The sequence below is a fragment of the Papaver somniferum genome, chromosome 7 (genome assembly GCF_003573695.1).
Source record: "Papaver somniferum cultivar HN1 chromosome 7, ASM357369v1, whole genome shotgun sequence".
Taxonomy (NCBI): Eukaryota; Viridiplantae; Streptophyta; class Magnoliopsida; order Ranunculales; family Papaveraceae; genus Papaver; species Papaver somniferum.
Genome location: NC_039364.1, coordinates 190308253 through 190324933, shown reverse-complemented (window position 1 = coordinate 190324933; position 16681 = coordinate 190308253). Strand labels below are relative to the sequence as shown.

General features: G+C 41.3%; 1 protein-coding gene across 1 annotated transcript; it reads right to left on the bottom strand.

The window, feature by feature from the left end:
- Nucleotides 1-1220: 1220 nt before the first annotated feature.
- Nucleotides 1221-1835, bottom strand: LOC113295715. Its single transcript, XM_026544041.1, has one exon. It carries the CDS (start codon nucleotides 1833-1835, stop codon nucleotides 1221-1223), a length of 615 nt encoding a protein of 204 aa, XP_026399826.1.
- Nucleotides 1836-16681: the final 14846 nt, after the last annotated feature.

The following is a 16681-nucleotide window of genomic DNA, read 5'->3' as shown; positions in this document are numbered from 1 at the left end:
CTCAGCGTGATGAATCGTCTCAGCCCATGAGTGCCAGAGCTGAAAGATTCGCGGCTCGATTGAAGCGACGAAGGGTCGAGCATAAGCAACCTCCACATGGGAATAAGCATGATTACCCTATTCATAACGACATCATAATCCTCGACTTTTATGTAGACGAACCGGCGCATCCTCAAAAGGCTGTTGGGCAGTTTCTGAAAAGGATGTCGGTGTAGCTTCCGAGGGAGAGGTCGAAGTAACTTCTGGGAAGAATATTGAAGTGGCTCCTGAAGAGAATATTGAAGCGGATGCTAGAGAGAATGTTGAAGGGGATTCTGGGAAGTACATTGAAGCGGCTTCTATGGAGTATTCCAGTAGAGGCGCCATTAACCTTGGCTTTGACGTTGATAACTAGATTTCTCACTTTGTTATTTCTTTTAGAAGAATATATTTTCGTAGCTTAGCTTACATATGTTTTCGATATTTCAGTGGTTTTTCTTTATGTGAGTGGATCCAGGGCTTCATCGGATAATAATCTTTCATTCATGTTGCTTTAATAATCTCATGTTTCCAATTTGGTGAATGAATGAAATCTCTTGATTGAGAAATCCAAATCTTCAGAAAAATCTCGTAACATCTTGGAATTTTAGTAGCCACATCCTTCGATAGAGTTACAGTAGAGCCTCATACTCGTTCCTCGAATGCCACGACTAGTGCCTTGATTGCGTAAATGAGTTCTTCCCATTCTACCAAGGTGATGGGGTCGATGGAAAGGCGACACACATAAGTGATGATGTATTTTCCTTTCATATGACTGCATACCGCTGCCATGATGATATTTATTATGTGTAACCCTAATAACATTTTTTTTACTCGGTCAATTAAAAATTTAAAAAGCGAAAACTGTAGAGGGACTAGGCCATCCTAAAGACTAGCCGTGAGGCCATTCAAAGGACAACCTATTTGAAGCGAAAATAAACCCTCCCAGGCCATTCAACAGACGGAATAAAACCTGGCCTACCCACATAAAACTCAAATAAATCCTCAGCCAGCAAACATGCTTGCTTGGCCGAGGCATCAACTGAAAAATTAACTTCCCTATAACTATGAATATAACGAATATTGTTGTAAAAATTCTTCGCAATTTTCCACTTCTGCACCAGCTGCCAAGGAAGCTCACCCTTTTGAAAAGCTTGAATGCAACTCATCGAATCTGAACGAATGCAGAGATTCCGCATATTCTATATTTTGGCCAACATCGCACCATATATAATCGCACAAACTTCAGCATAGTAATTGGTTTTCCAACCTAGGCCAAGACAAAGAACACCAAGCACTTCCGAATTTGCATCACGGAAAACAACACCAGAACCAGCTTGGCCTGGATTTCCGAAAGACGCACCATCACAACAAATCATTATTTCATCATGATTAGGAGGAGACCAACTAACCTCAATTGGGGTAGACGTTTTGCATGATCTATGCCTCACCTTGAAATAATTCAAGATGCACAACTCCTCTAAATTATTATACATATGGCACTTCATTCTAATTGAGTTATCACGAATTACCTGATATACTCTCCCTTTAAAACCAAGCCATTGAACTGCCATATCCTCAAAATAAGACTTATTGCGTAACTTCCATAATTCCGTGACAATTGCAAGGTTTGCAACAAGCCACAAGTCCTTTATCATTCTGCTGCGACCCTTAGCAGCCTTATACGAATCCACCAGATCTTCATTTGGTTGCAGTTTGAAAATTCCAGCCGCCCAACCCCAAATCCTCCTAGAAACTCTGTAATGCCAGGTGATGTGGCTAAGAGTTTCGCAACTTTTCATACACATGCAACACATATTAGGAATACTCCTACCTGTCTTCTTAATAATAGTGTAATCCTAATAACAATAGCTTGAAGTAGGGGATGTAATGGTGAAAATTAAGGATTCGCCCACGAACCTGTAACTCCCATTTGGTATTACCCTTGTATATCACATGTGTTGTGCTTCTGTGAACAAGAAATCCAAGGGTCGTATTTGTTAGGTGTGAAGGCTTTTTCTCCAATTAATAGCTCGTGTGACGTGATTGGACACGTCTGAAGAAGTGGTTGCAATCCAGGAGTACCACGCGCGCTAGCTTGCTGCTTCTTGATTTCTTAAAGGGACTTTTTTAAATCCGAAGAATTACTGGTGGAAAAAATTCTTTCATGGATCTAAGCACACGATGGTTGAGAGGTCGTTTCTTTGTTGAAGCAGGCTGCACTTCAGTACACTTGCCCAAACCGTGTACTGGCTGCTTGACGATTTCTTTTGGTCGCCTTGCCCTTCTTTTTCTTTGTGTATTCCCTTCTTCAGTGTTTTTGAAAGATACGAGGTGCCTCTTTCATGGTTTAATTTTTATGGTTTTGAATCGATGGGTAATGATTTTATGAGGGTTTGGTACTCGAGACTTTGCCTTGATTCAAGAGTAAGAATTTTACTTTAAAAGAATTGATGCTTTGATTAACTGATAAATTGAAACCCTAATTATGAATGCAAGTATTGCAATCATTTTTGAGGAATTCAAAATATTGCATGAAAAAGGAAATTGCTAAAGGAAACACTAAAAGGAATTTTGGAGGAGATGACGGCACGACATCTTAGGTATTGAAGGGTTTGATCCACCGGGCGTGTATTACTACGCCTTCTAGCTTGTCAGTATTGATGAGCTTGCAGTAAACTCCAAAAATAATTTCCGCCACCAGGTACGGCTCATCTTTCCCCTCTGTGGAATCGGACAGAGCAGGTGTAGATGGGGAAAAATGATTTGCTGGTTTTTAAGGAATTGAGGAGACGACCGTACAGAGGAGACTTCTCGAACCGAGCGAAATGTTAAACCTCACACAGATGCACCGCTGCAAAGAGAGTGCTTTAGATTCGAGAGATCAATCTGTAGTACTCCGGCCTAAATCAAGACAATGACCGTTCCAGAGTAAATTCGGTCACAAGAGAGGATGGGTTGATCTGTAGGAGGGAAGCTGGGAAATGTGTGGAATCAACGGTAATCAAAGATTGTGGGTGTATGAATTCTGAACATGATAAGCTCTGAATGATTGAAATTGCTCAATTGAGAGTAGTTGCTCAATTGATGAGTTGATGATCTCGTGTTGTCGATGAGACGTGAGATTGATGATACTGTTGATGTTGATCCTTCAATCATGATTCAGAGACTTATTTATATTGCTGGAATTTTAGACACCATGACCCCATGAAGTGTGAAAATTGATGGAATTAAGGAGTGGGGAAGTAGAGATCGTGTTTGAAACCAGTTGCTCAACGTGTGGAGACTTGGTCGATTTTCCACCCACTACCTCGTGAATTCCTTCAACTGATTGCACGACTTGCTCACATTCCATCGTGTGTTTGAACACACGTGCCGTAGACCGCCATACCAAAACCCTAAGTGATATCCCCCCAAAGTGACACGATTGACGTCTCGTGGTATGTTAGTCAATTGATGACTTCGTGGTTTGATGGGACGATGAGTCCATGTAGTTGCGGAGTTGAACATGATATTCTGAAACTCATGAATTGAACATGTCATGAGACAGAGGTATAATTCTTACGATGAAGTGAGAAAATATTTCTTATTCGATGGATCGTTGAATATTGATTGTTGAACCAATATTCCTTGGTTTGATCAAATATTTATCATCTGAGCAAGTGTTGCTTATCTGATGGATTATTGGCATTGTACCAAAAATATTAATTAGAATATTGGTCGTTGAACCGAGCATAATTAATAAAATTAATGACCATGAGGTTGTCATAAAATTATTAAGGTTGGAATCTGGAATGATGATCCTTGGATTCAGAAACCCTAATTTGATCAATTGATGATCAATTCCTGGTTCGTTAGAAGTTTAACCATGGGACGAAGGAGGGAGCGACTACATGGGACCGTGGATCAACCATGTAGTGTCCATATGCTCACGTGAGCAAATACAAAGAACTCCTGAAGAGTTGACGATTTGTTGGTGAAAGAATGATTAAATGCTGGTTTAATCATTTATTCGAAAATGCTCGTCTGAGCCTTAGGTGAGAAAACCTAATTAATTATGACGGAGTGAGGGACCGACCATGGGGTCATGAAACCGGCCCTGGGTAGTCACGTGACCTCCTGATGATCACTTCATGAAAATCCAAAGTGTTTGGAAGAGTCTTGGACCTAATACGTGCAATTGTGCAAATTAGGTCAAAACTGTGAAACTTGATGGGACCGGATTCTGTAAGCCAAAGAGCCAATCTTGGTCGGTCAAGATAGCGTGCTCGTGTCCCCAAGGCATCCGCGTCTCAGTCCTGAGAATTTTGATATTTTCTGGCATGCAATTGAGCATCCATTCGAGAAAATATGCCAAAATTAGGGTTTCGACGAAACTGAGGAAAACACCATGAGATGATGGAAAACAATTATAAAATAAGGAATAAGGAGGCGTGGGACCGCCGAGGCCAAGGCATGGTCGGCCGGTCGTGACCACGGTCTTGTGGTGCCATTTTCTTTAATTTTATAATATTTTTGATGATTTTATGAAGAATTCATGAATTTTAAGAAATTTGATGAATTTAGGGAGTTTCCATGAATTGAAAGAGTTTTCATGAGTTCAAGGAAGCAAAAAATATTAAAATAATAAAAACACGGGCGTGTGGGACCGTGGGGGCGTGGCCGGCCGGCTAGGGGCCCGGTCCCACGAGTTTTCATTATTTTTTATATTTTTTAAGTATTTTTCATGATTTGAGGGAATTTTTCCTAATTTGAGAGAAATACCATGAAATCAAGGAATTTGATGAATTCAAGGAAACATAAAATAAAATAATAAAACAAGGGGCGTGTGGGACCGGCTAGGGCATGGCCGGCCGGCTAGTGGTCCGGTCCCACAAGTTTTCATAATTTTATTTATTATTTGATGATTTGTGCAAAATACCATGAAATCAAGGAGTTTTTTCATGAAATTAGAGAAATAATAATAAAATAATGAGGAACCGTGAGGTGTGGGGCCGGATGGGACCAAGGCATGGCCGGTTGGCCAACGGTCACGCCCACACTTCTTTCCTTAATTTTATATTATTTTTTACGAATTTATGAAAATACCATGAAACCGAGAAGTTTCCTCGAGACGAAGGAGATTTGATAAAATGAGAGAATTTTCATCAAATCATGGAAAATAATAAAAATGCATTAAAAATATAAAACTGGCGTGGGATTGACCACGACACGGTCGGTCGGTCGTGTGTCCGTGCTCCCAGCACCCTGGTCAATATTTTTAATTATTTATTATTTCTTCCCTATTTTTCATAGGTTCATCGTTTCGTTGTATTTTGAAATACTCGTTCGTGCGGTGACTGTTAGTGTATCGTCGTTGAATACACTTTCACCATTTGAATTGGGACTTACTTAGAGGTATCTCAGACGCCCAGTTGTTGATTATTTAGTACTAATTGTGGAATTCAGTGGAGAATAATTCACAAAACTGAGTAATAAGAAGTTTATTATTAATTCATAGGATCAGCTGAGGATTCGACTATGAATTCAGAATAATAAAGTGAGCATTACCATTCCATGGGATCATAGATTCGACCATAGAATCAGAGTAATTAAGTTTTATCTATTACCATTTATGAGACCAGTTGTGGATTCGATCATGAAATCAGAGTAATGAGATAATATAGTTATTGTTATTCTATGAGATCAAGCCGTGGATTCGATCATAGAATCAGAAAAATTGTTTATTGCCCATGGGACCAGTCGTGGATTCGACCATGGAATAGGAGCAATTGTTATTGCCATTCCATGGGACCAGTCGTGGATTCGACCATGGAATATGAGCAATAATAGATTATTATGGGAATTCAGTAGTGAATGTCACGACAGAATTAATTTTAATTAGGAATAATTAACTTTGTGGCTCTATACTAGCAGAGCAAGCTGTCTAGGAGCATTAATTATCTCGATATGAGCTTGTCGGTAAGTCATATCCTTTATATAGTCAGGGTAAACTCGTTGTTTTTTCCTGAAGACGTTATCGCTCTATACTAGCAGAGCAAGCTGTCTAGGAGCCGTCCATCTCGTGATACTATATAGAAATAATCACTGAAAGTGTTCAGTATTCATGAGATATGTCGTTGTCTAGTCGTGAGACTACATATCTACATGTACTCTGAGAGAAAGTACTCTCCGTTGAGAATTCGATGAGAGACCCACGTCTCAATACTCACGTCTGATTGCTGGATCAGAGCTTCGTATAATTATGAGTTTACGATTTTATCCCTTGCCGAAAATCCACCATCTACATTAAGTCCCATGCTTACTGAGGAAATCTGTGTTCCTCAGTCAGCATTAAATGGTGATTTTCCGGTCATAAATAATAATACCAGTAATTGAACTTAGTCGTAAGTTGAGACGTTACCGGATTTAGAGAGCATGAGAAAACCACGACTTGATGAAGGCTTCAATGTCATGATTGGAGCGTCGTTTGATGAGCATAAATTGATGTTGAACCGCTGGTTTGGAAGACGAGTCCGTGGTCGGTTAGGATTCGCGGGCCGGGCCCAATAAGGAAATCCTTGGAAAATTAGGTTTTGGAAATTAAAAAAATTGTATAAAAGGAATTAATTCTTTTTTTTTTCTTAATTTTTCCACGTCCAGCTCTCCATCACCTCTCCTCCTTCACGCCAGCAGGAGAAGCTTGAAGTTGTGCCGCCACCTGATCGCCGCCGCCGTCGCCGCCAGTCGCCGTTGCCGTCGGCCAACTTCCGGCCGACCAGGTGCGTGCGTTTTTTTTTGATGTTTGCTGATGTTGTGACCTTCATGAGTTGTTCATGTTCATTATGAAACCATATACATGTGTGTATATATTGGTGTGAGTTTTATGAAAAACCCTCGTTTTTGAAAACGTATGTTCGTTCAATCGTTAGTTTTGAAAACTTACTATAATCCCTGATTTATGAGAGATTTTTTTTTAATATATGAACTTAGGTCCAGTGATAAAACTTAGTGTATGATTTCTCATGTGTACCACGGTTTTATCATAAAAGGAGTAAATTTTCACGAAATCGAAATAATCCTTCGTTTTAAAGGCAAATTACGACGACTCGAAGGAAAATTCATATGATGAACTTGTGTCCGGTGATAAAATTTTGCTTATGAGATTTCATGTAAATACAAAACTTTATCATGTGTATGAGATATGAGCTTTCACAGTATTTTGAAATAAACCTTCGTTTTAAAGACAAATAACGACGATACGAAGGAAAAATAGTTTTTTTTATATATATGCAGCCGTGACATATATTGTGCAAAATATGATGATATATTTTATTTTCATGAGTTTGTTTTCATTAAATAAAATCCTTGAGAGTTTATGTATGCAAGTTGCATTAATTGCTGTTTTTTTCGAAAAATCAAAGCGTGTGTTTTGAGGAACCTTCGAAGATAGACAATATATTTATGATAAAATATTTTATTGTTATAAACTTCATAGGTCAGTTGTGTGAATATTCACATTATGAAAATTGTGTCCGTGATTTCATGAAAAATCAGTTTCGGAAATTAAATAAAGTTTCGTTCATTTTGCAGTTTTCGAAGAGACGAACGATTTTGAGGTGTTAGCTCTAGCATTAATATCACTATTGTTAGTGGAAGTATAAAAGGTAAGAGTTAAGAGTTACCATTTTGCTTGTATTTCCTTGATTTATATCTGGACGGCATACTGAAGTAGAATGTAGTGTGAACCTTTTCAGCTACTCAGCAAAGATGACCAATTCCCAAGCTGACGACGCCTCGAGGGAAGAGATGTGCGTTGATGATGATATATCTAGAGATGAGACATGCATGGATGAAACTTCTGTTGGGGGAGACGAAGACGAAACCCCTGGGATTAAGAATATCCCGAACATAGATGATGCATTCTTTGAAAAATATATTCCAGGAGCCGAGCAACATTTGAAATCCCCAGTGTATCGTCTTTTGATAAATCCCAGAACTATTACTCATAAGAAATTGGTAACTCCTAAGACAGTGATTCGACTTTTTCTTGAACGAGGGATCTTCACCTCATCAATCATAGAGTTTAAGATTTCTCGACGACCTTTGAAGAAATTTGCCGGCTGGGCGAGGCATATGTTGGGTTTTCCTCATGTGAGGACTATGCTCGTCCAGGCGCAGGTGACGAGAGCTATTCAAGCTTCTGGAGAGTTGTTCATTTATCATGACGCAAGTGGTATTGTGGCTCTGTTTGCTCGCTGGTGCATTCCCACTCACACTTTCATATGTAGATGGGGAGAGTTTACCATTACCTTGGAAGACGTGGTCTGATGATGCATCTCCCAATCACGGGCAATCTTCCTGGGGATCTTTCAGATGAGGAGACCGCCGTTTCTCATGTCTTGACAGCTGCAATGGAGAAAGCGAATAAGGCTGGTAGTAAAGGATGCTATGCTTCCTGGTTGACACACTGGTGGCCCAAAGACGAGGTTTCTGATAAACCCATCGACGGTATGTTACCCATTGCTGCTTTCTTATGTTTATGGTTGTCCAGAGACGTTTTTGAAGACAGTGGAAACTTGTTGAAGCCTTTTGTGATTCCCTTTGCTATTAAGATGGCTCAAGGTGAGCAACTTCCGATAGGTAGTTTATTCTTAGGCTCCTTGTATTACAACCTGGACTCCTTGATTATAGACTCCAGTGTGTCGAACGGCTCTATGAAGATTGAGTGTTATGCCAACACGATGTTTCTTCAAGCTTTGATGTGGGAGCACTTTAAGAATTATGCACCTATTCCACGTAATGTTCTGCAAGGACCGAATACTGATGCGCGCCATACTTTCCCTGAGAAAGATAATGCTAGGATCATGCGTTGGTCCACAAAGCAGCCTCGTTCTAAAATACGCTTCATTGATGTGTTAGATGAAGAATCTGAGTTCAATTTTCGCCCGTGGGTGTCAGTCCCTGATTATGTTTTCAGCCGATGACTTTCAATACTGGAGAAAGCACGAGTTTGACGTCTGGTGCGCATCTGAGTGATGGCGAAAGATCTTTCATGTTGAGTTGCACCCCTGGTCATTTGCTATCAGCCACGTTTGGAGAGCTTTCAGTGGAGGAGTATAATATTGATAGAGCAGCTCGACAAATGGGTATGGATCAGTGTGTTCCAACCATACGGAGAAGGAAGCCATCAGTTGAGCAACTCAGGACTCATTTGGATCATACTCACGTGGAAGGGAGTAGCTACTGGTTTCCTGATTTCGCCTATGTAACCCCAGGTTATGTAGAATTCTGGGATCAGCAACTTGGGCGTTTGCGTGGCTTTGTAAGATTTCCCAGACCTCCATTCAAGGATCTTCCTTCGGCTGAGATGATTTCCAGTCGACCAAGATTGAAGTATCTTTCTGGTGATAAACGAAAGTCGTCTCCAGGATGCTCTCAGGTATGTTTCTTCATATAATCTTCACGAAATTATAAGAACTGTATTCTGATTATATTACTGGATTTCACCACAGGACGGTCGTAATATACGACCTCGAATCGGTGTAGATTTCTCAGAGACTGAGGCGGTTATTCATGGCGGAGAAGGCAGGCATAAAGGTTATAAGCTGTTACCTAATACCGTAAAGTCCCCAGTTGGTGCTTTGGTGAGTTTCCAATATTTTCCTCGTTGTGACTCTTTCTCGCCCATATTATTAGGATCTGAAACCGATATTGTTATTCCGTTGCAGAATTTTGCTCCATCAAGTATTGATGGTCTTCGGTTCTCCGCCTTTGAGCAAGCAATTCCTGACTTGAGCGATGAAGGAAGCTGTAAGTATCTCTTCACATGTTCGATTATGATGCTTTATTGATGAAACGCTAATTGTTTGAGAATATGTCCAGGAGGATGTCGTTATGGATGGAAGTGCTGCCACTCGACCGTCTCTTGAGAATAGAGACACAGGCGGTGCTAAGGATTTGGAGCTGAATGGAAGTAATGATCCTCCCATCGTTGACACGGACAATCCCAACTCCTTGAATGCTTTGGATACCCTCAAGTAAGCATATACTCTGTACCTTCTTCATAGAAGTATAAAAGTGCTGATTTTTGAATGAATGAATGTGAATCCATGTGCGTATATGAAAACTTAGTCAAATTTCGTCGTCAGAAAATTCGGAACCCAGCTTTTTAGTAGAAATGCCGTAGAATCTTCGTCCGGAATCGGATTTTGATGATCTGCATGTGCAAATTCAAGCCCGGAAAATTTCCAAGCTTTCAAAGAAGCTTTTTAAGTTTTGAGCACGTTCAGGCCTGAAAAAGGCGAAATAGTAAACTTCCAGGACTTTTTCAGATTGCGCATCACTTGATATTTTGGCCACATCTACTTGCTCGTTCATCGGATTGTCATGAAATTTTGACATGTCGTAGAGGACATCCATACGAAGAGAATGGTATATGACCCATCCTAAAATTCCTTGTAGATTGCTCCCAGTTCGTCTCTTAGTACAGAGCAGAGTTCAGTTTCTTCAGACGGACTCATCGTAAAACGTGTTTTCATGACTTTTATGTTATTTGCTCGTGCCTTGAATGTATTATGATGAACCTTGATGATGTTGCCTTGCTGGTATACTGTGTTTCATAATCTCCTTTGGATTCGTGACTCTAACCTCATGTAATCTTCGTATTAGGTGCTAAATACCGAAGTTGAGGATACTGGAGCCAACGATGATAACTCTAACCATTCTGGAGTTATTGATGAAGAGACAACCATCCCTGCACTTCAAGGCCATGAGAAGGTCGCTACTGATGTTATGGAAACCCAGATGGTTGTTGCCTCAGTGATAGAAGAAACCGAGACAAGGAGAATACCGAAGGAATTATTGCTTTGGTTGTGGAAGCCGCTCCAGTGACTGAGAACCGTATAATAGTGTATGAATATCCAACTGCAGGAGTTGCTTTTGATCCTCCATTTGACACTTCACTCCCATATCATGAACTGATCGGTGGATTCAACGTTCCCATTGGATATGCACGCTTGTACGAGACAATATGGAAGAAGTTTGGCCACATGATCGTTGACAGGAATCCTGGGCGTGCTTATGCTTTAACCATGCAAGTAGGCGTTATCTTGCGTGTCGTGAGTGATATGCGTGCCAGACCTAGGAATACTGTGACTCCAGATATACTCTTTGATTGGGAGTTTAACTTGGAGAATTCAGAGAGACTTGGCCTCAACGTGAAATGGCTTCGCAAGCAAATAAACGTTATCAAGGATTCATGTGAGAAGAACATACCCTTTCCCAATGATGTGTGAAGGAGAAGGAGGACAAGATTTCCAAGCTGACCGAGGAGTTGAACAAGGAGAGGGCGGCTTTGCAAATCTTGAAGGATGCTGATGAGCGAAAGCCTTTTCTTGCTGATTTCCTTTGATTATCTCTTGAACTTCTGAACTTCTGAGAGATGTGAGGTTTATACTTGGGTTTTGATATTTAGATGGTTTTGGATTGACTGATGGTTAAGGATTTTCTTGTAGATTTGATAGAGATTTTCTTTTACGAAATATGAACTGAATTTTGATAAATTGCTGAATTCAAATACTAATTGCAAGTATTGCAAACGTTTTGGAGGAATTGAAATACAAATGAAGAAAATCCTAAGTTTTTTTTTTTTTTTTGTTGTTTTGTTTTTTTTGTTTTTGTTTTATGTTCAATAATTTCAGATAAACGCCTTGAGCCAATTTTCGTGAATTACTGGCAGGGTTCTGTCATCTGTGTTGATCAATTTGTAGTATCCTCCGGCCACGGACTTAGCGACCATGAATGGTCCTTCCCAATTGGAGTTCCTTGTAGAATGAAGACCGCGCTGAACTGCTTTGAGAACCAGGTCCCTTCATGAAACTTGTTAGGCTTGGTCGATCGTGCCTTGAATATCTTCCGCTGATTCGGAATTCCCTGTTTGACGGAATTCCACGATTGTGGCACATATGGACACTCGCGCGGAAGAGAGTATCCAGCATAGTGTTGATCATGCTTAGCCAGGTCTTCAACAATAAACCTCTCGATGGAGTGACCGATTTGAAGAAGTTCTGAACCCAACCATTGGGTGTAATATTGCTGAGGTGAAGTTACCCACTCGTAGCTTTTGATGACTGCTAAATTGTTCATGGGGAGAAGTCCCTGGACCATAGTAGCGTATCTGAACATTGGTAATATTGGAGCATGAGGAGGAATAAGACTTCCTGAGCTCGAAACCTTCTGACAAAGGTGTGCGGATTTTCTCCAAGTTCCTGCGTAAGTCCCATCAGAGTTTTTACTTCTTCCAGATTCAAACGGTGGTGCGTCCTCTGCTTCGTCTTCGACTCGGAATCCTTGTCGATGACAGGATGTGTTGAAGGCATCGTTATCCTTCCAGCATGAATCCAAGTTCTTCCAAGGACCATGTCGTATCCAGGGTCTTCCCGGATTATGAAAAACTTGGCCTAGTGCAGATCAATCTTTCCGTAACTTTGAGAGTGATGAAGCCGTATGCGTCTCTGGAGATTCCTTCGTGGTCCCTGATTGCTATGGGAGCGTGGGTGGCTTCCTGTCGAGTAATACCAGCAGCTCTGAGAGTTTTCAAAGGGATGATGTTGACAGCGGTACCAACATCGACGAACGCCCTCTTGAACTCATTTCCTTTAATGTGCACTGTGGTGAGCAGTCCCCAGTCATACATTTCTTTGTCGGTGGCTGAAGGTTCGGTGGTGGTCTCTTGGATCAGCAGACGTTTTCCGGACACGATGTGGTTCAGTGCAGCAAACATGTCTTTCCTTTGAGCTTTCGAAAGATACAACAACTCGCAGACATGTTCGATCAGAGATTGGACCGCTTCCTTGACAGGAGGTTCAGAGATGGTAAAAGTTCGGACTGGGAGGGGTTTTTGTGTACTCCCTCAGTCCCCAGGTTGAGCTCTCCTGATTCGACCTTTTCTTTGAATATGCGCTTCAAAATTTTGCAATCACTTGTGGGATGGCTGACGTATCTATGGAAGCGGCAATACCGAGGATTTTCCATGGCTTCTTCAGTTGGTTCCTTCTTGACATAAGGCAATTTGATTGCACCATCTTGGATCCAGGCATCGAGTAGTTCATTAACTTCTTCCATTGAACAGGGAAAATCAGGTGCTTCTGGATCTTCCGTATGCTGAGGAGGGACTTTCGAATTCTCCTTCTTGTGTGCCTTTGAAGGGGTGGAGGAAGTCTGCTTGTGGTGGTTCTGCTTTTCGCTTACTCCCTTCTGCGACAGCATTTGTTGAAGGTTGCAGGTTGTACTGCTTGTTGATCAAACGCCTGCTTCCTCGAGTGTCTTTTGAATCCTCAGTCTTTGTAGACTTTGTTCTTTCCAAAAGGGGTGCAGTGGTTGCCGACCTCTTCGCAGCTTCGTGAAGCTCTGAGAAAGTCTGGAATCGAAGATTCTCCAGCAAGGCCCTGTAGACCGGGAGCATGCCATTGATGCACAAGTCCACCAAGTTGCTCGTGACGTTTGGGTCATGACAATCCAGGGCTTGGACTCTGAACCTTTTCACATAATCATTGGGATTTTCACTGACCCTCTGAAACATTCTTCCAAGGTCGGAGAGGGTGACTTGTTCTGACACGAAGAAGTATTTCTGTAGAATGCGTTAACCATTTCTCCCCAATTGTTGATAGTCCCTGGTGCGATGTTGTTATACCAGGTGTATGCCTGCCTTTCAGAGATTTTGAGAATTCCTTGAGACGAACGACATGATTATGTTCATGTTCTCCCAGGGCTTCGAGAAAACGAGAGACATGTTCCCGAGCATTGCCAGTTCCATCACAGGTGAAGTTGGAGAAACGTAACCTTTGGGGAGTGGAATCTGCGTAGCGGCAGGATAAGGAGGTTGATGACGATGGTCATGCGATGTTGTCTTTTCCACGGTTCTCCAAGAGGTGCTCCAGATCCTCGCGAGTAATGAAGTTCGATGATCCCTTCGCTGATGAGTTGTCTGCAGCAGTTTTGCGGACTTCGTCGTCTTCTACTGTATGGATTGGAATTACTTCAGGATCGTCGTCTGAGGATTTCTCCTTCTCCTTTCCCTTCTCTTGAGTTTTCTCTGACATCTTGTCAGTAAGAGTTTTGAGATAATTACACAGCTCCTTCTGTGCAGAAGCCATGTCAGTCTGATTCTTTACAAGAGTCTCCTGCGCTTTGATAAGATCAGCAATGGTAGGTGGTGGATCTCCTCTGACTTTTTCAGGGTTTCGTACGGACAGTGGATGACCTTCGACGTGAGGAGGAGTAATGTCACCACCATCAGTGTTGGAGGTCGGAATTGTCTCTGGGATATTCTGATTGTTGTTGTTGCTAGTGCTAGCACGGTTTGTGTTAGGATTCGTAACTGAACCTGACCTGAGATCAACCATCTTGTGAAATTGTGAGATTACAACCGAGAGAATGATCTCCCACTGTGGTCGCCAATCTGTAGACGGGGAAAAATGATTTGCTAGTTTTTAAGGAATTGAGGAGACGACCGTACAGAGGAGACTCCTCGAACCGACCGAAATGTTAAACCTCACACAAATGCACCGCTGCAAAGGGGGTGCTTTAGATTCGAGAGATCAATCTGTAGTATACTCCGTCCTAAATCAATACAATGACCGTTCCAGAGTAAATTCGGTCACAAGAGAGGATGGGTTGATCTGTAGGAGGGAAGCTGGGAAATATGTGGAATCAATGGTAATCAAAGATTGTGGGTATATGAATTCTGAATATGATAAGCTCTGAATGATTGAAATTTCTCAATTGAGAGTAGTTGTTCAATTGATGAGTTGATGATCTCGTGTTGTCGATGAGACGTGAGATTGATGATACTGTTGATGCTGATCCTTCAATCATGATTCAGAGACTTATTTATATTGCTGGAATTTTAGACACCATGACCCCATGAAGTGTGATAATTGATGGAATTAAGGAGTGGGGAAGTGGAGATCGTGTTTGAAACCAGTTGCTCAACGTGTGGAGACTTGGTCGATTTTCCACCCACTACCTCGTGAATTCCTTCAACTGATTGCACGACTTGCTCACATTCCATCGTGTGTTTGAACACACGTGTCGTAGACCGCCAGACCAAAACCCTAAGTGATATCCCCCCAAAGTGACACGATTGACGTCTCGTGGTATGTTAGTCAATTGATGACTTCGTGGTTTGATGGGACGATGATTCCATGTAGTTGCTGATTTGAACATGATGTTCTGAAACTCATGAATTGAACATGTCATGAGACAGAGGTATATTTCTTACGATGAAGTGAGCACATATTGCTCATTCGATGGATCGTTGAATATTGATTGTTGAACCAATATTCCTTGGTTTGATCAAATATTTATCATCTGAGCAAGTGTTGCTCATCTGATGGATTATTGGCAGCGTACCAAAAATATTAATTAGAATACTGGTCGTTGAACCGAGCATAATTAATAAAATTAATGACCATGAGGTCGTCGTAAAATTATTAAGGTTGGAATCTGGAATGATGATCCTTGGATTCAGAAACCCTAATTTGATCAATTGATAATCAATTCATGGTTCGTCGGAAGTTTAACTATGGGAAGAAGGAGGGAGCGACTACATGGGACCGTGGATCAACCATGTAGTGTCCATATGACTCTGAAGAGTTGATGATTTGTTGGCGAAAGAATGATTAAATGCAGGTTTAATCATTTATTCGAAAATGCTCATCTGAGCCTTTGGTGAGAAAACCTAATTAATTATGACGGAGTGAGGGACCGACCATGGGGTCATGAAACCGGCCCTGGGTAGTCACGTGACCGCCTGATGATCACTTCATGAAAATCCAAAGTGTTTGGAAGAGTCTTGGACCTATACGTGCAATTGTGCAAATTAGGTCAAAACTGTGAAACTTGATGGGACCGGCTTCTGTAAGACAAAGAGCCAATCTTGGTCGGTCAAGATAGCGTGCTCGTGTCCCCAAGGCGTCCGCATCTCAGTCCTGAGAATTTTGATATTTTCTGGCGTGCAATTGAGCATCCGTTCGAGAAAATATGCCAAAATTAGGGTTTCGACGAAACTGAGGAAAACACCATGAGATGATGGAAAATAATTATAAAATAAGGAATGAGGAGGTGTGGGACCGCCAAGGCCAAGGCATGGTCGGCCGGTCGTGACCACGGTTCCGTGGTGCCATTTTCCTTAATTTTATAATTTTTTGATGATTTTATGAAGAATTCATGAATTTTAAGAAATTTGATGAATTTAGGGAGTTTCCATGAATTGAAGGAGTTTTCATGAGTTCAAGGAAGCAAAAAATATTAAAATAATAAAAACACGGGCGTGTGGGACCGTGGGGGCGTGGCCGGCTGGCTAGGGGCCCGGTCCCACGAGTTTTCATAATTTTTTATATTTTTAAGTATTTTCACGATTTGAGGGAATTTTTCCTAATTTGATAGAAATACCATGAAATCAAGGAATTTGATGAATTCAAGGAAAAATAAAATAAAATAATAAAACAAGGGGCGTGTGGGACCGGCTAGGGCATGGCTGGCCGGCTAGTGGCCCGGTCCCACAAGTTTTCATAATTTTATTTATTATTTGATGATTTGTGCAAAATACCATGAAATCAAGGAGTTTTTTCATGAAATTAGAGAAATAATAATAAAATAATGAGGAACCGTGAGGTGTGGG